Source organism: Ziziphus jujuba, chromosome 5 (genome assembly GCF_031755915.1).
Source record: "Ziziphus jujuba cultivar Dongzao chromosome 5, ASM3175591v1".
Classification (NCBI taxonomy): Eukaryota; Viridiplantae; Streptophyta; class Magnoliopsida; order Rosales; family Rhamnaceae; genus Ziziphus; species Ziziphus jujuba.
The window spans coordinates 10587173-10609707 of record NC_083383.1 but is presented as its reverse complement, the minus strand read 5'-3'; the positions used below and the strand labels follow the sequence as shown (position 1 = coordinate 10609707).

The 22535-nt window shown below is 31.1% G+C and overlaps 2 protein-coding genes across 2 annotated transcripts; both read right to left on the bottom strand.

The window, feature by feature from the left end:
- Nucleotides 1-10322: 10322 nt before the first annotated feature.
- On the bottom strand, nt 10323-12592 carry LOC107411142 (serine/threonine-protein kinase-like protein At1g28390). Its single transcript, XM_048476581.2, has one exon. It carries the CDS (start codon nt 12182-12184, stop codon nt 10646-10648), a length of 1539 nt encoding a protein of 512 aa, XP_048332538.2. The 5' UTR covers nt 12185-12592; the 3' UTR covers nt 10323-10645.
- Nucleotides 12593-18306: 5714 nt separating this feature from the next.
- LOC107411148 (uncharacterized) lies at nt 18307-19434 on the bottom strand. The gene is made up of 2 exons (XM_016018680.4): nt 19115-19434; nt 18307-18983 (listed from the first exon to the last, which is right to left on the bottom strand). Exons 1-2 carry the CDS (start codon nt 19291-19293, stop codon nt 18503-18505), a joined length of 660 nt encoding a protein of 219 aa, XP_015874166.3. The 5' UTR covers nt 19294-19434; the 3' UTR covers nt 18307-18502.
- Between the last annotated feature and the right edge of the window lie 3101 nt (nt 19435-22535).

Genomic DNA, 22535 nt, shown 5'->3' with positions numbered 1-22535 from the left:
GCATTGTGCATAAATGCATTAATATGTGTTTGTATGAAGATGATATAAACAAATACATATGGGGTGGGGCTAGAATTGTTACATGCTTATCCAATTTTGACAATAATTATGCTCCACCTGTCAAGTGATACGCATTTCCCTTTCCGTTGTGAGAGTTTTAATCGTTTCTTGGAAAGGGGTTTATGTATTATAAGATAATCCCACAACTTTTGTATTTTCTCCATTATAATATAAAGTTTTTCACATTGCCCTTTTTTTATATTATTACTATCCAAATCCATACAGAGTGGGTAGTATCAATAGTTGAGCACCTTTAACTCTGTCGATGAGAACATGAATGATTCGAGTCATATAGGATAAAGAGGAATTTTGAGTAGTTTGTAAAATAGGTTTGTATAAAATAAAAAAAATTCCATCAATGCATTTTAGAATGTGAATTTCATAAAATTAAATATACATAATTCATTATTCATGATTAAATTATTAGTTTATTAGAAAAAATTGTAAGATCGGGTAAACTAACAAAAAAAAAGTAATAATTCATGAGGTAATGTTAAGAATTTTGTAATTTATGGATAAAATGCAAAGGCTAATATAATTGGAAGGGCAAAATTTAGTAATCGCTTTATTATATTGCTTGGTGTTCTTTTATCTTGAAATTCTTAATAAACTTTATTAAGGATTTATGCTATTAATTAATATTGAGCATCTTTATTGTGTAGTGTTTTTTTTTTTTTGTTTTTTTTTTTTTTTTATAGAAAGCAAAATTCATTCCAGAAAGAAAACCACAAAAGCCTCCAAAGGAGGAAATAGTTACAAGCCTAAGCTGGAGCTAATCTAGTCAATAGCCAGAACATCCAAACTATCCCTTGGGAGGGATTGGTAACAAAAATTCTCAAGCTCAAAACAAAAATTTTCCTTCAACACTTTCTTGGCAATGCAATCAGCCAGAGCATTGGTCTCCCTAGAGTTCCAACTAATTTTCTAGTAATTAGAAGAAAACAGGGATTGAAGAAAAATATAATCATATCTAAATTCCCATCCAATAGGGTCTTCATGAATTGTGATATCTTCAACCACTAGGGCAGAGTCTGATGACCATTCAATGTTGTTCCATTTTCGATCAGCTGCTTCTTTGGTCGCCCATACAAGCGCTTTTAATTCTGCTTCCAGCAGAGAATCACAATTGATGCATTTTGAAGCAAGATAAAGTAACTCCCCCTTCCAATTTCTGATAGCAAAGGCTAGACCTGTTTGTCCATTAGAAAATGCTGCATCCGTATTGATCTTCCACCACCCTTAAGTAGGAGGCTCCCAAAACTCCTTAGGCCTAGTAACAACATCAATATAGGCTTCAGAAAAGGTTAAGAAATCTTCTACCATGCGGTTAAAATGGCTGACTTCTTCATAGGGAGATCCAGGGCCCGAAAATAAGCTTTCGTTCCTGATTTCCAAGCAAAGTATATCAAAGAAGCTAAGAAGATAGTTATATCTTTGCTGATCATATTCTAGAAGCATGTATCAGGCTTCGGGTCGATGCAAAATTCCACTAATTCCTCAATGCTCGACACAGTCCAAAAGTCAAGTTTGAATCCCCATTTGCTAGCGAAAGCTAATCTTCTCGTGCTTGGACACTCCTTGTAATATGTAAAGTCGTTTCTTCTTCAACACCACACCTAACACAACAAAACTATCCAAATGAACAATTTTAAACGATCATGAATTTTAAGTTTCCACAGCTTTGTCCACAATCCACTCCCATCGCTAGTCCGAGAAGTTTTGACTAATAACTCGTAACAGGTTTTAATTATAAATCTTCCTTCTTTATTTCCTAGCCACATGAGTTTATCCCTACACTGTAATTGGGGCCTTTCCAAGTTCAAAATCGCTTCTACCAACACTTCGTCACAAATCAGCGTAATATCTTCAATTTTCCAAGCATGGTTGCTGTCATCTTTATTGTGTAGTTACTCGTAAAATAATGAATTCTGAACAATTTCCCAATAAGACAAAAAAATCAATATATAAATGTAAGTTTTTATTTATACCTTTTCAATTTAACCATAATTAATCAATATATAAAGGTAAGTTTTTATTTATACTCTTTCAATTTAACCATAATTAAACTTATATCCTGTATTTCTAGAATATCATTATTAATCTCCATTTAATTATCTAAATCTATATTACGTGAAAATTGATATCTAGCTACACTAATTTAGCAACGTTACGAAATAAATGCATCTGAAAAAATAAAACTGCGACTCTAAGGTTAACGAATTAGTAAAAATTCAATAAATATACGACGCATCCAAAACAGTTAACGTCAAATGGTCGTTAAAAACAACAACATATGATACATCCGTTAAGAGTCGCTGAATATGCTGCTAAATAGAGTCGCTTTTAATACTGTATGCATATTTTATCTATATTGTATTGTTTAAATGCTAGACTTATGAAAAATGATTAATCATCCACTTATCTATATTTACATAATAACAAAATTTAATTATACGAGATTATTGTTCAATTCTATAATTTTTCATGTAAAATTTATTCTTGCAAATCTCTTAAATGTTTTTTTTTTATTATTTTTTTTAAGATATTGGTAACAGGCGATGTACAAAAATCATTCCGAGTTGCATGTTCCCCCTTTTTTTTTTTAATGAATCTAATTTTCTTGAAAACATCAAATAACCAATGAAAGTATTTAAGCAACATAATTGAACTAGTTTTTTTTTTTTTTTAAAAAAAAAAGGTAGCAAGCAATGCATAGTCTTCTTTATGGGTCGATTGTTCTTTTTGTTTTGTTCTTTTAATCAATCTAATGTTATTTCAACTTCAAATAACTAGTAAAAATATTAGAGTCACATAATTGAGCTGTTTTTTTTTTTTTTTAAGCTATTGGTAACAGGTGACGCACAGGCTTCTTTGTGCATCACCTTTTTTTTTTTTTTTTTTCTTTTAATCAATCTAATTTTATTTCAACTTCAAATAACTAAAAAAAAAATTTAAGCAACATAACTGAGCTAGGTTTTTTTTTTATTTTTTTATATTTTATAATATAGTTAATAGGCGACCCACAGTCTTCTTTATTCGTCGCCTATTCTCTTTTTTTTTTTTTTAGTTCTTTTGATTAATCTAATTTTATTTCAACTACAAATAATCAGTGAAAATATTAGAGTAACATAACTAAGTTGGTTTTTTTTTTCTTTAAGATTTTAGTAACAAGTGACACATAATGAAGATTGTGCATTGCCTGTTCTCTTTTTTTATTTTTTTATTTTTTTTTATTTTTTTAGTCAATCTAATTTTATTTCAACTACAAATAACCCGTAAAAATATTAAAGTAACATGACTGAGCTATTTTTTTTTTTTAAGATTTTGGTAACAAGCGATGCACAATCTTCATTATGTGTCGATAGTTCTCTTTTTTTTTTTTGGTTCTTTTAGTCAATCTAATTTTATTTCAACTACAAATAACTAGTGAAAATATTATAACAATATTACTGAGCTAGTTTTTTTGTTTTTTTTTTTTTTTAAAGATTTTGGTAATAGGCGACACATATTGTGCGTCTCCAATTAGTAATAGGCGACACACATTGTGCGTCTCCAATTAGTAATAGGCAACACACAATGTGCTTCTCCAGTTAGTAATAGGCGATGCGCATTGTGCGTCTCTAGTTACCAATATCTATAAAAAATAAAAAATAAAAAAATAAAAAAAGAGCTCAGTTATGTTGTTCTAATATTTTTATTGGTTATTTGTAGTTGAAATAAAATTAGATTGACTAAAAGAACCAAAAAAAAAAAAATTGAACCCAGGACCTCTTACACTCTGAAGAAATCACCACACCATCAAATCAAATGACTTGGTTGTAATAATACAATAAGAACTAGCTAATATAGTTTTAGGCGACGCATGCTTTTAACAAAGAGTCACCAAATAGACAAAAAGGCAACCCATTTGAAACAACTGCATCGCCTTTTCACTCAACCAATTTTTAACTTTTTTTGAATTTAAAAGTTGTTTTTAGTAATTTTTTTAATTTTCCAAATATGTTTTTTTTATTTTTAAAAATTTGTAGATGAGCACTCAACAAAACTAATTAAAGATTAAAAATAATAATAATAAAACATGGAATAGGCAACGTATTTTAATGGAATTGCGTCGCCTATTTCTTCAATTTTTTTTATTTGTTTTTTGAAGAAAAAGCAATTTAATAGACTTTCAAATTTTAAAAATAAGTAAGCTATCATTGACCATAAACACATGAAAGTTAAGCTCATTTAACATACTTATGTAGATAAATTGGTCAATAAATGCTTATTGAATTAGAATTGTATATTCGATACCCTATCTCAAATTAAATCTTGATATTTTGTGTATCGTCTATACACATATATGTGAATAATTGACAAAAGCATTGACAAAACCATTTTTTGTTTTTAGATCAATGGAATTTATGTTCATTGGATTGCTACATGAATATATTTGTAGATGAACAATTAAAAAACTATTTAAAGATTATAAAGAAAATATAAAATTGGAACAGACGATGCTTTTCGACCATAATGCATCGCTTGATCCCACAATTTAAGAACAGGCGCCCCTTCTTGAAAAGAATGTGTCTCATGTTCTCTCAATTAAAAAAAACAAAAATTTTAAAAGACATGCAAATTTTATAAAGAATAAAGGTGTACTTGAAAAACAGAAAAATAAACAGCAATCTTCGATATTTTGCTTTGCATTTTTAAGAAATATTTTTAGTTTTTATTTGTAGATGAAAACTAAAAAATTAATCAAAGAAAAAAAATAAAATTGAGAGAAAAGACGCGTTTTTGCCATTTTTTGAAAGTTTTTGGTCCATTTTAAAATTTTTATGCTCACCTTTGAATCCTTTACATTTTTTAAAACTACATCAAGTACACTATCTAATAGATGTTAGATTTGGAAGCAATCTAAGAAAGACTTGAAGAGTGGGATATTTCGGGTTTCATTTTTCATTTGACTATGTTGTCGTTGGTCGAGAAGCTGGATTTCTCTGTGTTGTGTGATTTTCTGGGTTTCTTTTTTCTTCGTCTCTATCATTTAGGTGAGTTTCTTTTTTCTTTGTGGTTGGCGGAGACATGTGGTGGGTTGAATTTTTTTTTTTCTGTTTTTTTTTTTCCTTTTAATCGCAGGTTAGATTCATTAGGTTTTATTAATCTTGCTTTTGCAGAAATTTCGAGATGGTCTATTGTTTTAACTTCATCACAACATCGTAATTTTGTTGAAGAAGATGTTCTTGGAGATACTACAATGGCTTACAATTCATTTGTCATATAGTCGCCAAGTATTGATGAAAATGATAATGAGGATGAATGTGAGAGTGGCTGTGAAGTCCCACATTGGTTGGAAAAGGGAATGAAGTATGCCTTATAAGGTGGTGTGGATACATTTCCCTTGACACTCGTTTTGACAAAACCGTGCGAGCTGGACCTAAAGCGGACAATATCTCATGCGGGTGGACTGGACTGTTACAGTTGGTATTAAAGCCAGTACCCGGATCGGTGTGCCAGTGAGGATGCTAAGCCCCAAGGGGAGTGGATTGTGAAGTCCCACATTGGTTGGAAATGAGAACGAAGTACGCTTTATAAGGTGGTGTAGATACATTTCCCTTGAGACGCGTTTTGACAAAACCATGCGGACTGGACCCAAAGTGGACAATATCTCATGTGGGTGGACTGGACTGTTACAATGGCTATGTTTGTAATGAACGTAAGAGGATATGGATAAACAATATCTTCTAAAGAAGTTGATACATATATTTATTAACTTATGTTTTAAGTAATATTTAAAACATTTATTATTATTCATTTAATTATTTTTTTGATTCGCTTCATTATGTATTTTCCACTTTTAATTAGCAGTATGCGCCTCGCCAAATTATAAGAAAGATAGTAATATTCTTTAAATTTTTATTTACTAAATTACAAATTTAATAATGATTAATATTTTATTTATTTTGCATAAATGTTAATAACTTTTTTAATTTTTTCATATGCAGTATGAGGGTGTAATATCATCAACAAGAGGAGGTCAACTTCCATCTCAATGAGTGTACATTCATAGAAGTTTAATTAATATTAAATTTGTTATGGAAAAATATAATAGTTTACAAATTATGTAAAAAATGTCAATGAGATAATATTTAATTTATTTGATATTTAATTTGTTATGAAAAAATATTTATTTTAAATTTTTGTATTCTAATTATTTTGGATGAAACTAGTTTTAGTTTTTTTGTATTTTTACTATTTTAATCAGTTTTCACAAAATTAAAAAAAAAGAAGGGGCGATGCTTTAAAATAAGTCGCTAATAGCTTTTTTAGTGACTCTCCCGAACAGCGTCGCTGAATAATACACCGCTATAAGTGGACCATCAAATCTGATATATTGTTGAGAGGTTCGCTAAAAGTGTAGATGCGTAGTTAAATAGATGACTCTATTAATGTATCGCTAAATAGACGACTCATTAGCGACGAATATATTTAACGACGTTATATGAAACAGTCGCTAATATATTTTTAGCGACATTGTGATGAAGCGTCGCTAAATAATACGTCGCTATAAGTGCATTGAAAGAATGCGTCGCTAAAATCTCAAAAATAGGCGACTCTCATACTGCGTTGCTTGTTATCTTATGGCTTTAGCGATAGGACATTAGGTGACGCCGTGCAATACGTCGTTGTTTATTTTGTGCAATGCATTTATTGTGTAATTTATCAATGCGATTCTAGTAGTGCCATCAAAATATATTTATACCGGTTAAATTTAGTAGTTAAAAGTAAAAAATAAAAAATAAAAAATAAATAAAATTAAAATTTTATTATTGAATAATATTATGGAAACATAATTATAGCATTTAATTGTTAAAATTAATAGGTCAAAACTAATAAATGAGTGATTAATGATGATTTTTAAAAAATATAGGATATAAATATAATTAGAACAAAATTAAAGGGCTTAAATGAAAATTTTCCATTATTATATGGTGTTTGTGTTTATGTGCGAGAAAGTGAGAAAAGAGAGACAGTGACAAGTCAAGAAAAGGAATGGGGGGTGGGGGTTCGTTTCTGACTTCATTTTTATATTTCTATGCTCTTGTGGCAACCTTTTTCATGTTTTTCTCCTCCTAATCAAATCAAGCAAATTGCGTACCTTAAAATATCATAAATTTGAATCAGACGCTTTCTTAGTGCCCCCTAAACTGTCATTGTCCATACTTTGTACGTTTATGCTAACGACCTAAATTAAAATGTCCCAAGGATTTTGTACACCTAAAAGTCTAGCCTTAGTTTGGGTCATGAATTCCATTAATGTTGTGGTTCCATAATCCATATAAAACAAAATTTTGGTAATACAATTATACCATAAGAAAATGAAAAAAAAAAAAAATGGTGTGCAAATGATTAGGAGTAGAAAGTTCTTTGTTATTTGTTAGTGAGATTGAATACTGCAGAATTTGGGCTTGGCCCAGCTTTGTACTCAACTGGCTGATTCGGTTGTCTCTTCTAGAAAGAAGATTAGCCCAACAGTTATATCCAAACAGCCCAAACATCTCTCCAAGGTAACTTTTGGACCTTGATGCCTCTATGAAAACTGAACTTGGAAATTCGGACTTGTTAACCAGCCTTCAGAAAATATGAAATGATGACTAAATATTTGATAATCAAATCATTAGGCATGCAAAATTACAAATAACAGAGTGTAAAAAGAGTGCTATTTCCAAAAAAAAAAAAAAAAAAGAAGTGTAAAAGGTGTGTAAGATATCGAATTTGTATTGTATACTAACAGACGTACCAAATGCGAGAAGAAATAGGAAATGGAATAATTATAATAATAATAATCATTTTATTTTCACACATAGCTCAAACTTGACCAACAAATCATGAAAATGAAAAGTCAGAATTTTAAGGCCCAGCGGATCAGAACCAAGCCTATGTTAGCCGACCAAACAGATATACAAATACAATCCCATTTCAAATTTCAAAGTTTGGCAGCTATAGGGGTGCAAACAGAGGCTGCTTATCTACCACCCACAATCCCAAAGTTTGTATTGGAACAACCTTTTTTTTTTTTTTTTTTTTTACCTTTTTCCATTCCCAAATCCAACTCATTTGCTGTCATGTGCTTTACTGGGGATGAATGGTGATCTGATAGAGCAAGTACATTGAGTTTCAAAATCTCATGAGTCTACAAAAGGATATAATCGTCGACATTCTTCAAAAACTTCTAGTCAAAACTTTGGTCCAAATCCAATGCTTTTTACCCAATTTCAACTTTCCCCAATGAATGCTCCTAAAGTGAGTTTTTATAGCATCACAATAACTAAAACTATCCCATTTTTTCTATGGCCGATAGGTTGTTGGGTGCTTTAGGGGGTGTGGAAAGATCTACAACATTCAGAACCCATTTGATTGGATGGAGCTCATACTCATTGCAGGGGAACACCAATTTAGACGAGAAAAGGGTTGGTGAGTATCAGAAACATTCACTTATGTCCACCATCAATGGGAATGGTGTGACCCACGTATTCAAGATGGATGAAGATTTTCGTTAATTTTCATAAAAATCATTACTTATAAATCCATTTATTAAATAAAAAATAAATAAAATTCACAAGCAAAACAAAAAATAAAGCATATTAAAATGGACAAAACGGCGTAGTAAAGCTTGGGCCAAAAAACGAGATTTGTATCGAAGAATTCTTCTAATGAATAAAGACATTGCAACTGTGAATTTCTTTTTTCTAATAATTATAGCTAATAATAAATCAAATTTTTAAAAAAATAAAAAAATGAGTGAAGGCAAAGGGAACATACAAATGGAAGATGGGATAAAGAAAACGTGATAGATATTGCTGCACCATGAATTGAAACAAACCCTTTGTTGTTTACCTAAAGTGCCAAAGTGTGTTATATAGCAAGTCAAGTCAAAATAAGTTAATGCCAAAGGCAAGGCACATGTGATGGGAAATACATATACATCAATATTACCAAAAAAAAAAAACAAAATGCATATACATCACAGTATAGGACAAACAATTTAATTATGTAGGGTACTCATACTGTGACAATCTTTTGTTACCCTTTTGTAGAAAAATATTGTCCTAAAAAAAAAAAAATTGTACCTATTTCCACTGACTGTTAATTAACCGTTGAATATATTATCTGTTTTAGCAATTTAATATCATTTATTGTGTGGGTGATTAAATATCCCAATATGAATATAAAATATGATTTATCTTGAAAGATTTGATCAGCATAACGCTTTTTATACTACTTTTTGAGTAATTTATTAGTTCAAACCTACAAAAACCATGAAACTTATACCATAAAGAAATAAAAGAGAAAACCTATTGCACTGTTTATTGTAATTCAGAAATGGTCACCGACCATAAGGCCTCACTGGTTGGATTCACAGAAATCCACATGTACATACTATAAATTTGGATGAGCAACACCAACTCGTACGACTTTGCGTTTCAAACATAACCTAGTCCAAAATGGAAGAGAAATTGGATTTTCATTTATTTATTTATTCTAAAACCCAAATAAATAAATAAAAAAACCGACAAACAGAATCCAAGGGATGCGCAGTGCAATGCATTAATTAAATATATTTTGGAATTCAGCCACCGCCGTAAAATGACCGCTGCATTACTGATCATCACCCATTTGTTTTAGAGAAAGACAAATGAGTCACAGCACCACATTAATGGTGGAACTAAAATCTTCTTATTTATTCCCCGTTATATCCTTAACGAAATTTGCCATTCATCACTTAATGCTTACCATCAATTAAAGTCACACCACCGTAAAATAAAGCTCGGAGTCATAATTTTTTTTTTTAATTTTTTTTATTTTTACCATATAGATTTTTAGTTTTAAAATGGGAGTAATTTAAACACGGCAAATTGATAATTGACAAATCAATATAGAGCTCATTTCATATGGTTTAGCAATAGTAATAAATAGCTACATTATTTCCAGAGATTCAAATTATGTGCTATTTACTAATCAAATTGAGGAAATGAAAATCATTTAATGCGAGTAGGAATCTAAAAATTTGGCCCATTAATACCATTCCATACCCCTTTATTATTATTTTTTTTTTGCGTTGAAAAAACTTCTATATGCAATGTACAAGACCATAAATTGTTTTGCTTACAGTGCGCATGATTATTATTGTTGCTGTGAGCCTGTGCAGCTGTTATATGTAATACTTTTTGGTTCTGATTCGTGTTAGGAAAAAAAAAAAAAAAAGACTAATATCGTAAAGTAGGGAGTGACAGTCACAGACTGACATAATAAAGTCACATTTGAATTGAGAGGTATATAAATTGCAACAAATTTAAGAAATAGAAAAGTACCATGGAACTTAATAGATCTTGTATCTTGCAACAAAAGACGAAAATCAGATCTGTAAATGATACTTTTATGGAGAATTCAGATCTTTGTCTCTTTTTCTTCTTCTATTCTTTTTTCTTTTCCATTAAAAAAAGAAAAAAAAGAACAGAACGTAAACAAAAGGATCTGAATTATCCATAAAAATAGAACAATTAAAGTACAAAAGTATTGATCCTTAAATTCTTGGAAATTAGATTGAAACCAAAGGTTTCACGAGCATTTCTTTTTCTGATTTCTCATCTAATCTAATTACCAATTTGGACATATCACATTCGGCTAATTCCGAATCGACCTCCCTCCCAAACTCAAACACAAACCCTCCTCGTTTGTTGTAATGTACAAACCGTTGACTATGCAATACTCCCATTGACCTCGATTTGCTAAGCTTCACTGCAGCCATTTTCACTGTAACTCCAGCTTTCCTTCCACTCACTTTAATCTCGTCGGACGAACCGATGGACTTTGAGCGCCCCATTCGATCGTTTCCATACCCCAAACCAATATCCACACTCCCATACTCTGCGCTCGAAACACTGGATACTTTCCTGTTCCTCCGGCTTCCTACCCTCGTCACCTTCACAACATCTTCGCTCCCATCGTACACTTCTTGATTACTTATCAACGGCTTCGATTCGTCGACGCAACTCACGCGCCGCCTTAAATTGTTCCAAAAAGGCGGCGCATGGACCCTCTTCCAAACAATCTTCAAACACTCTACTACCTCGGCCATTGCCGGACGCTTCTCCGCAGTCGATCTCACGCATCTCGCGGCTAAAACAGCTAGCTGTCTGATGACGGCGGGATCCGCCGGTGCACCGATTCTTCGGTCGCAGATTCCGGCGTAATCTCCGCGCTTTATCATCGGAACGGCCCAGTCGACGACGGAAGGCGGGCTGTAATTCATGTCGATTGCGTTCCTTCCGCTGATGATCTCCAATAGCAAGATTCCGAAGCTGAAGACGTCGCTCTTGGCGCTGAGATCCCCAGGCGCAAGATAGCCAGGGTCGAGGTATCCTAACGTACCCGCCGGAGGCGTGCACTTAACGCGAACGTCCTCCACGTGTCCTCTGAGAGCCAACCCGAAATCCCCCAATCTGGCACACCAATCCTGATCGATTAGAATGTTGGAGGACTTTATGTCTCTGTGTATAACCGGCGGGTTCGACGAATGCAAAGCCTGAACCGCTTTCGCCACCTGTAACCCGAACCGGACCCGACGGGTCCAACCAGGAGATCTCGATGATGAGCTCGAGTGCAACAGATCGTAGAGCGAGCCGTTAGGCATGTACTCGACGACAATCAATTTCGTGTTGTTAGAGTGGTCAGCGGCGCAGAAACCTATGAGGTTCACGAACCTCGGGTTTCGAACCCTCGAAAGGATTTCGATCTCGTTCTCTGCCGGACTGGTACAGCTGGTGCAGTTTGTACAGTTTCTACGGTGATTATGAAACGTCGCCGTTGAATTCGAAATTTTCGTTTTCTTGACTGCGGCGATAAACTTTCCGTTATCGAGTAAAGCTTTGTAGACACTTCCATGGCTGCCTTTGCCCAGGAAGCTCTCGGCGGAGAAACCATTAGTGGCGGCGACGAGCTCATCGTACGAAAAGTCTCTAATCTCAACGGGCTTATTAAGCTTGTGACGTGCGGATTTGGGTTTTCTTTTCAGGTCCCAATTGTGAGGATCACAGGTGGCTATGGCGGACTCTGCATTGCAAGAAAGATAGCCCATGATAAACGCAAAAGCTTAAAAAAATAAAAAATAATTTCTAAGTGGGTTCTGCAAGAGAAAAAGATTTTTTATGGTGGAGATGAAATCCAAAGTGAGAAAAAGAGAAACAGTGGGGTTGAAGAAGAAGGTGGTGGTAGTAGTGATGAGAAAAAGGAAGAGAAGCGAGAGCGCCAAAAGCCATAACTGGAAAAGGAAAGGGGTTGTGGTGCTTTAAGCGGTATTATGTTTCACAGCTTTGTTGTAAGAAAAAAAAACAATAAAATAAAATAAGGAAAAAAAAGGAGGGTGTGATGTGAAAACAATCAAGGCCTTAGCCAGAACTTCGAATTTATTTTTTATTTCTCACTAGGAAAAATGGGTTTTTTTTTTTTTAAAACATTTTAATTGTTTTTCAACATGCAAAAGCGTGCAACTTTGGTAAGGAATTTCTTGGGGGTTGGTTTTGCGGGGACCCATCATTTCACTGTAATATTGCTTTTGTTTCATTCTTGTCCCATTTAGTAATAAAGAACTGATTTTTTAAATTCATGATTCAAATTTGGCACTAAAAGAATATATTATCAAAAATAATCAATTGGAACCTCTTATTTGGTAAGATTGACAACTCCATTTTACCTTTTTTTTCTTTTTGGGTTTTAGTTGAACTTTTGTCAGGAAATATTTAAATATGGAACAAATATTATTGTTGTTATAATTATTCTGTACCATTTGTGATACAAAGAATAATGAAGCTGTAATTTTCACCCAAAAAAAAAAAAGTAATAAAGATGTCAGATCGATGGACTTGTATTGCAGAAAAAGATGTGCTAAAAGGTAATGTTAAATGATAAATTATGGACCCAAGCAAGCACTAATTTACAATATATGAACTCCACTTGGAGAGGATCTTCATACAGATACGGTATTATCTAACAAGTTGGCCCTGCTTGTGCCTGCACGAGTTTCTCTCTTTTAGATAATGATAATGATCGATTATACGAGGAATTATTTTTAAAATGTTTACGTTCCACTTGATGATTGAGTTTTAGGACTTGCCAATGATAAAAGAAAATTACATGGGACTAGGAGGGATATCATGGAGTAATTTATTTAATCATAGCGCCAAGATTAGAATTTCTTCTTTTTTATTTTTTTAACCCTTTTTGGAGGGTTTGTGGGAGGGAAAATTTATGCTTAGATTCGTGAGCTTATTGATAACAAGAAGGTCTTGAATTAAATTCACCCCAAAAAAAAAAAAAAGGTGTTAAATAAATGTAATGAGTACATTTTATTTGTGTCATTTTCAACAATTGGATTACCTATATAGTTATATACAATGTCAAAATAACATATGTAAACTTTATAAAATAATTGTTAAGTAAAATTGGTTTAATAGTAAATCTCTACATTTAAACTAGCTATATCACGGTGTTGTGAATTCAATACATATATTCCATTCCTTTTTATAATAAAAATTATTGTAATTTGATTAAAAAAATTTATGAATAATTGTTAATATTGCATGTCTTAAATAAAAAAGATATATATATATATATATAAAGGATCTATTCTGCTTTTTATTCATATTAGTATTTATTTTCATTAAAGCTATACGCCTGTCATTTATAATGGTGGGTTTCCTTGATATCATTAATTATTCGATTATAGCTGTAGGGCATCTTAATAAATTTCAACAGAATAATTAAGCCGGGCAATAACCCATGGATCATCTCAGGACGAAAAATATTCAGCAATGACTTACTGGCTGCCGGCTTTTAAATTTTTTTTTAAAAGAGGAGGATATCAGAAAGTCAGAAAAATAGAAATAAAAGCTTACAAGAAAACCCATTATTATTATTATTATTTTGTCAATGCCTTCTATGAATCAATGATATTCCAACTAAAATATTCACCAAAAAAAATGATATTCCAACTAAAATGCTAACAATTTAGCATTTGCTTCTTCTTCTTTTTTAAAATTTTTTTTTTTAATGCTTGTATATATATTTTTTGGGATACCAATTATTGGTGCTTTTAGCCGATCAATTTCTCTGTTTTATCAATTTAATTTTGGGTAAATCCTAGAGGCTACGTGAAGCCCGTAAAAATAAAATCCTTCGTTGAGAAAATGTATATGAGGACAAAAATGAAACAGTAGAGTAAGTTGGTGATTTGGCAGGATATGGTTGGCTTTTAAACACAAACCCAAAAAACGTGAAGTTTGGATTTATTATTGGCTGTTTTTTTGAGACTTGAAAGTGGGGCTTTAGAATACCTTTTTGACACTCTAACCCAAACAGTAATTTGGACTTGAAATTGAAAGTCGTCTCTAACTCCAAGAACGAGGAATTATTTTTCTGAACCAAAAATATATAAACAAGGTTATTTTATAATTAATTATACATACAATTGCATTCAGAAAGAACTATTTACATAAAGCCACAAAATGTGCGGGGGGTTGAATTTCAATTCTGGAATATCTGCTGCTGATGTTGCGTGGGACCATGAGTGACATGTGTTTGGCTTCAATTGGTCAATACCTACTTAATTAAAGTCTATATGAATATTGGTAGAGCCTGATTGATTCACATTTATCACAAGCTCTGCTAATTTTACGGAAGTTTGACTTTACAAATTGAGAACCACATTTGAAATTTTTGCCTCTAAATGATCAAATGATTTTGCATGGGTTCTCGTATAATAATTGGAAAATATATTATTTGATATTATAGCGTATAGACTATAAAAGTGTGCTAATGATGCTCCCTCCTTCTCTCTTTTATGCTCTTGAATTTGTTATTTAAAAGTTTGTAATTATGATAATAATAATGAGAAGAATAATGTGCATAAAATATAAATGGAACTTGATTTCAAAATAATATATATAAGGAACTCTAAGCTCACATGCTCACGTTCTAATATTAAGTATTTATAATTCTGCTTTTTGTTTTCCCCGAATGGGATTGAAATGAATGAGCAAATTAAAGGAACCCAGAAAATAATTAAAAAAAAAAAAACTGCTAATTGGGAATAAAATAATTAGTGATCTAAAAAGTCTGAAAGTTGGATTTATTGGTGGAGCCAAGATTACTAATGAATTAATCAGACTTGTCCTTATCTTATTTTTGGTAATACATGAATTAATCAACTTGTCCCTTTTTTTTTTTGTTTTTTTTTTAAATTTTTTTGGGTAATAATTAATCAACTTGTCCTTTAATAGGAGTGTGGAGGACAACGATAAGATGGATGCATTCACACAGTCCTTACAAGTGGTATAAGTATGGCCAAATTCATAATTAATTAAATTTAAAAATTGGAAAATATATATAATTTTAAGAAATAATAATGTTCTTGGTCTATGTTTTTTATCATTTTTTTTTATTATTTTTTTTATGAGAAGCGGACTAGTAGAGACCGTAGCAGTTTCATTACAACGTCTTATTTATTTATTTATTTTTATCTTTTTTCCTAAATGATGGAGATGAGTCTGTTTGTGGATCAGGGATAAACAATCAACATTTAGATTGGTGATGGTGGTGTAGTGCTGAGCATATTATATAATATATTAGTTGCTTTCTTTTCCATCGCTAATAGCACCCTTGTAAATTTCTCAATAGAGAAAGTGGCATCCAAAGCAAGACAGAGTAAAATATACCATTTTAGAAGCTGAGATTTGAATTTTTTCTTTTTTTTTTTTTGGGGAAATGAGATTTGAATATGCATACATACATATGCATTATGATCAATGGTTAATGGTATATATAAGCTTATGAAATTGATGTGAAAATGGACATATAATATTAGCTAACAAAAACGTAAAGGATGTGTTACATCTGATAAGGTAGTCTGCAGAGGATCTTCAACGGCCGAGTTCCCAAGTTGTCTATTTATTATTATTATATTTTTCTATAGCATAAATTTCTAAGTAGAATATAATATATATATATAATAAAAATATAGTTTTACAAAACTAAAAACCAATTATTTTACCCAAAAAAAAAAAAAGAAAACTAAAAACCAATTATCGATTAATAAAAGAAAAAAAAAAGGCAATTATTTTTTTGGAGCAAGAATTTTTTTATGTGACTGATATTGAGCTTATTTAGGCCCAATTAATTAACCCATGATGGAGCCCAACAATTAAGAGCTTAGCCCACCAGATCCAACACGCTATTCATCTTAGATGGGCTATTTAAGCCTTTATTTATTTATTTTTGCTAAACAGTCCCTAACTAAATTGCATCTTCTTGAAATACAAAAATCTTAATACAATAAAAAAAAAAAAAACTATAAATCTATAATTATCTTCCAAAAAATACGTTTAGAAATTCTTCCTCAGTCGTTTTCGTGAATTCTGTAAAAACAAAAAAAGAAATAATTATCCTTAAAAAATCAGAGAGTACGAGTAATGTATACAGCATAACCGTTTATTTTAGAGAACTATCCTAAATTCCCTCCAAAATCTTCTTTTCCTATAATTCGAATTCGTATGTATATAGGCATAAATAGAAATACTTTATCATTGAAGCTACCCGCTACATCAGAAAATACTTTGGTTAACACGTATCATTTTAGACATGTCTTACTATCTTAGATGCAGATCTGCTATTCGGATCATGGACCACATTATCCATTGAATGCAATATTTATAGATTTGGGGTGGATTTTTAGTATATTCAACCCCCTAGTGCGGTATTGCAAGCATATATATATATTCCCCCACAAAGCTTCAATAGAGCAATTCACCAAACCCAACCAATAATGAATCCAGCTACCCTTTTAAAAGTGAATAAATAATGTTGCCAGTGGATTTTTTTTCCTCTGAAAAAAATAATGGTAATAGTTATACCAATCAAATCTCAATAAAAAAGAAAAGGATCACTAGGGTGGAGTCACCATTTTTAACAGTTCCACCCATTATATTGATGTCACCATCTAACTCATTCGTACCATATAATTAAAGACAGTAACAATGAATTTGATTCCGTGAAAACTTTTTATTTTTTTAACTTGTTCATTGAGATAGAAGAAATTGGATTCCAAATTATTGTCTGGAAAAACAATAACAGTGAATTATTATTTGAAAAAACAATAATTTTATGACTTGATTTATACTTAAGTATTTGGTAACTTTAGAACTTGTAATAGTATTTATTTTAAACTTTTTCATAGTGCATTAGTAATCATGTTTAAAGCAGATTTGTACTCAAATCTTTACCCCAAAGTACACGCTAGAAAATATGCATTAAAAAAAACCTTGGAATATATATCATGGCGTGAAGAACGGTTTACCAATTACCAATCAACTAAAGATAAGTACTAGGTTATGCCGTCTGCTTTCTGGTTTATACAAAAGTCAACTTATTCTTTATTATTTTTTTAACGTTTTCTTTTGAACCTCTACTTTTAGTTGATTGTCTTACATAGTTTCACAAAAGTAATTATTTTTATATATCAAATCAGCTTTTTGATATTTTCCAACTAAATCCAGGGACTTCGAAATGTTCTTATACATAGTTGGCATGTAATTTGGAATCTGCAAATATTTATCGTATAGTGTGTGTGTGTATATATATATATATATATATGTATCTCCTTTATGTAGAAAATGTGAATGTGGAATTTTGATTCCAATACAAATCATTTTTATATTATTTTGAACAAGTTAAAAGGCGCATGATTGTGTTACCAAATGAAGGAATTGACAAATCACTCCCATCAACACATGCATACATGTGACTAGTTGTTGAACTTTTGCTTTACCCCGATGATTACACAAACACATAGATTTATACAGATCAATGATTATCATCAGCGAGTTCGATCTGTCACCATCAATTAATGGCCTAAAACAGAATCTACTTCTTTTTTAATTTATAAAAATACAAGGATGAATGAACATCTTCTCTAAAACAAGAGTTGTAATATTTTATCAATGAGAACAAAATATTTTGTGAAAAAATGAATGAATCATATGGGAAGCTAAAAAAAAAAAAAAAAAAACTGAATCCTTCTTGTGTGGCATTTGATTTCTGTAGCTAATTGACAGATATTGCAGCAAATGATCAAGAACCCTTTTCTCTTACTCACACCAAGGAGAGTCTCTTATTGTAGAATTACAAAGCAATTTAAAGAAAAAGAAGAAGCAGTAAAGATGATCAGCTTTCACTATCAAAGTTTCTGTACATTGGATCAAACTCAATATAGTTTTTGTATATATATGCTATGAAATTTTGGGACCAAAATTCCCACAAGAAAACCACAAACAGCTATATTTTGTATGTAAAAGAAAATTATAAAGAGAAGAGGAAGAGAAAATTGCATCTTAATCTTAAAAATTTAACTAGAAACCTCATCCAAGAGCTTGTACCTTCTAACCTTGTTCCTAAACACATGCTTTGTGATCCCACCTTTTGATATTTCCTCTGATCTTGTTCTTCTAAGTTTCTCTTCCTTGGCACCGTTCGTGATGATCCTTTTCCGGGTCGATACCGACACCGGCAAAGACGGCGACGGCGACAGCGACGGCGACGGCGGTGGGGCCTCTATGGACTTCGGTTTCTTGATTGGTCCGTTGAGTTGCAATTGCGTAGACACTCCTAAACTCCTCGGACCTCCCAGCTGCTGCTTGATCATCATAGCCGGATTAGTCTTTTTCTTGTTGTGGTAGCTCTCGCCGTCGAATTCGACGGCGTCGTTTCGACAAGACGATGATGAATTGGATGAATTCTGGGATTTCTCTTTCGTATCCTCTTTCTGACTCAGACACCAATTGCATATATGGTAAGACTCTGCATTTGGGTAGAGATTGCTACAGTACCTAAACAAACCAATGGCAAAAACTTTTTGATCATGTTGAATTTTGATCAAACAATTCAAAACCCAGAAAGGAAAAAGAAAAGATCATGTTTGTTTGGTGAGAAAATGAAAAGGAAAAGTAGTAGTAGGTACCTGTGCTGGGATCTGAAATGGCAGAGCTTGCATTTGAAGAGGTCGTGAGAGAAGCCATAATCACCACACATGCAACACTCATGAGGTTGGGATTGGGATTGGGATTGGGAGGTGGGTTGTGATGTTGTTGGTGGGTTTGATTTGGTGCTTGTCATATTCTTGTTCTTGTTTGGTTTCATGCACAGACAGACCAGAACAGAAACAGAGTGAGAGAGAGAGAGAGAGAGAGAGAGAGAGAGAGAAGCCAAGAAGAAGAGGGATAGCTATTGAGAAAGAAGCTCCGACCACGGCCACACAAACGATATTTTTAACATTTATATCTATATATATATAATTGTGGCTTACAATAAAATATTGAAATCATTTTAGGTGTAGCCGTGTGAGAAACGTAATATAAATCATTTTCAATTATATAATAATTGAAGCTTGGGCATTCGGGCCAGAGAAAAGTTTTAACAAACAACTTAAACAACATTCTTTACAGCTAGGCTTCTCTAATTAATGATATTTCTATGTAGTCTAAGATTTTTAGCTTAATATATATATATATATATATTTATATTTAACAACTTACAATTTTTAATGTTTTTAATTATTTCATCTAATTTACCATCTATGCATTTACTTTTAAATGATTATTATATTCCTTTTTTTTTTCATTTTTGTTTTCATTTTTTTTTTGCTTTTAAAAACTTGATTTGTTTGCATATAATTTATTAAGTCATTTATCTTATTTTTAAATTATTATTATTGATTGTTGTTGTTGCTAACTATGTGGAATCATGGCAAAGAGATGATAGTGTTAAAAATTGAATGGAAATTGTAAAGTGCATATCACATCTAAAAAATGCACATAGTAATAGAAGAAAACCCAGTTCAAAGTAAAGACAAATAAGGAAAAAGAAACAATCTACATGAATTGGTATGGACAAATAGTTCTGGATCCAAGACAAACGAAGCTTCTTGGCATCTTCAAGCATTAAAATTTTACTGTATATTGATATTTGATATTTAAATAAATATAAATATAAATTTACACTGAGTCTCTTATTACGTGCTCATGATAATATTAGATTAAATTTAAAGGATTGATTTTTGCACCAATGCCTTTGTAGTTTTATCATTTTTGTATTTTACCCCTGAAGTAATGAATCAATACCAATGCTTCCTTAAGTTTAAGAATAATGGCAGTATGAAATCCAAAACCATTCCATTCTAACTTTTTAAGTGCTAAATTATATTAACCAGAATTAAAATTTTCATTCTGATCATATCATGTTTAAGAAAAATAAATTTCTTAACGTGCAATTCACATGCAAATTATTAGTTAAAAGTTATGGGATGAAAGTTTTATAACTAATATTGCAATTCGATACTACAAGAATTAATAATCTTGAAACTACAATGGTATTGGATGCCCGAAACCCTAAATTTAAGAGATTAATCTGCAAACTATTTAATATAATATTATATGATGAAAAAAAACTATATAAATATGAATATAAATATATATATATAAAAAAAAAAAGCATACTATAAAAATGAATAAACCGTTAAGAAGAGAAAGCTCTGGAAAAGAAGACCAAAAAGTATTGTCCAAATTCTTACCCTGCTAGCTAGGTGGCCCTACGCGGCTTCCTTGAGCCCTACGCGGCTTCCTTGATGAGGGTCAAGGCTCTTCAACTTTCATTGTTTTCGCACTACCAAAGGGTCAAAGTCTCTTCAAATTATGTGTGTATTTGTTAATTATTTTTCCTATCATGGGTCTTGTACTTGCTGTCTCCATACCTCAATTTCATGTCTATTTTTCATTTCGATTTCTTGTGGTATATCACCTTGCTTTTGAACTCAAAGAAATTATTTCTTGTGGATTACGGCTTTCTGAGTTGATGGATGGAAGGGAATTAGAATTAGTTCAAATATAACATAAATTACTGATAAAATGTCTAAATTACAAAACTTTGAAGGATGAACAACACTTTCAAACTAGATAAAACAAAATTATTAAGATAAGGATGAAAATTTTGATTTTAAGCCATATAAGGATAGCATCTCTGTTTTCTGATCAATATCATCTTAAACTATAAACATATATGTAATCCAATAAGTTTGTTAGAATTGACGTACTCAACCATTTGATATTTTGTTCTTCAAAAAAAAAAAAAAAAATTGATATTTTATTGTTTAAAAAAAATAAAAAACCACCGGATATTCCCGGTTTTTTCCTCCTGTACTGTTCATTTTGTTATAAAAACACTTCAGACAATAAATACTTTCTATATATGTAAACCAACTACACGTATGTTCAGTAACCAAACTTGACAAATTGCTAACAGAAAATTTAACGAATTAAAGATAAAAACTTAAGGATGGGATAATTTTTTTTTTCTTTTACTATGATTGGAAAGCACATACTTTTATTTCATAAAAGAAAGTAAGAAATAGTATTTAATTGGTAGAGTTTTTTTTTTTTTTTTCAAAAAAATTTAAATTTTGAGCGTATTTAGAAATTTTTTTTCTTTTAATTTATACGAAAATTCATTGACTATTTAATGCATATTTTTTATTTATAAATAAATATTTATTAGTTTTTTAATAAATTTTTTAAAAAAAATATCAATTATACAAAATTCTACAAACTAAAATTTTATTTTCATCAGCTATATCAAACTAACACATAACGGTTGTCTTTCCTCCCAACAAATCATAATCACTGTATCATGCCAATGCAAGATTTATTTATTTATTTTATTTATTATCAAAATTATAATAATTTTCTAATTTTAAAGGAAGATGCATAACTGGAACCAATGATAGTGGGATGCATAATAATTGATCAAATATTATGTATAAATATGATTTAAGATATACTGATAAATTTATTTTCTAAGAAAGAAAGTAAAAGTCGGACAAATTGTGTGTGAATCAAGAGAAATAAAATTTATTAATTTATTTTTGCGGGTAATATTTTTTGAAATGGAAGGCATCCATTTTTTTATTTTTATTTTTTTTGGGGAAAATTGAAAGCATCTAGCTAGGAGTTGAAATGTGAGACTTCCGCATCAAATCCATACAAGGATACGGATCTTTTTTTCTTAATATTTTGGTGGTATATACGATTTTCTTTTATATATTCTTTTTCTAGGGTAAAAAAAAAAAAAAAAGACCTAACAATTCCAAGTTGTTCTACTCTTATTTTATTTTATTTTATTTTATTTTTTATTTTTTGGGTAATAATCCCAATTGTTCTATTAAAAAAAATGAAAAGACAAAAGATACATGTATAATTGATTCCTACAGAAAGATCGTCCACATTATGTGGCCGGCTTATTACGCTCACCAAAAATTGAAATAAGGCAAAAATTATAAACAGTCTTTTGCTCTATGATCTTTTCCAATTTTTTTTTATTTTTTTTTAAGT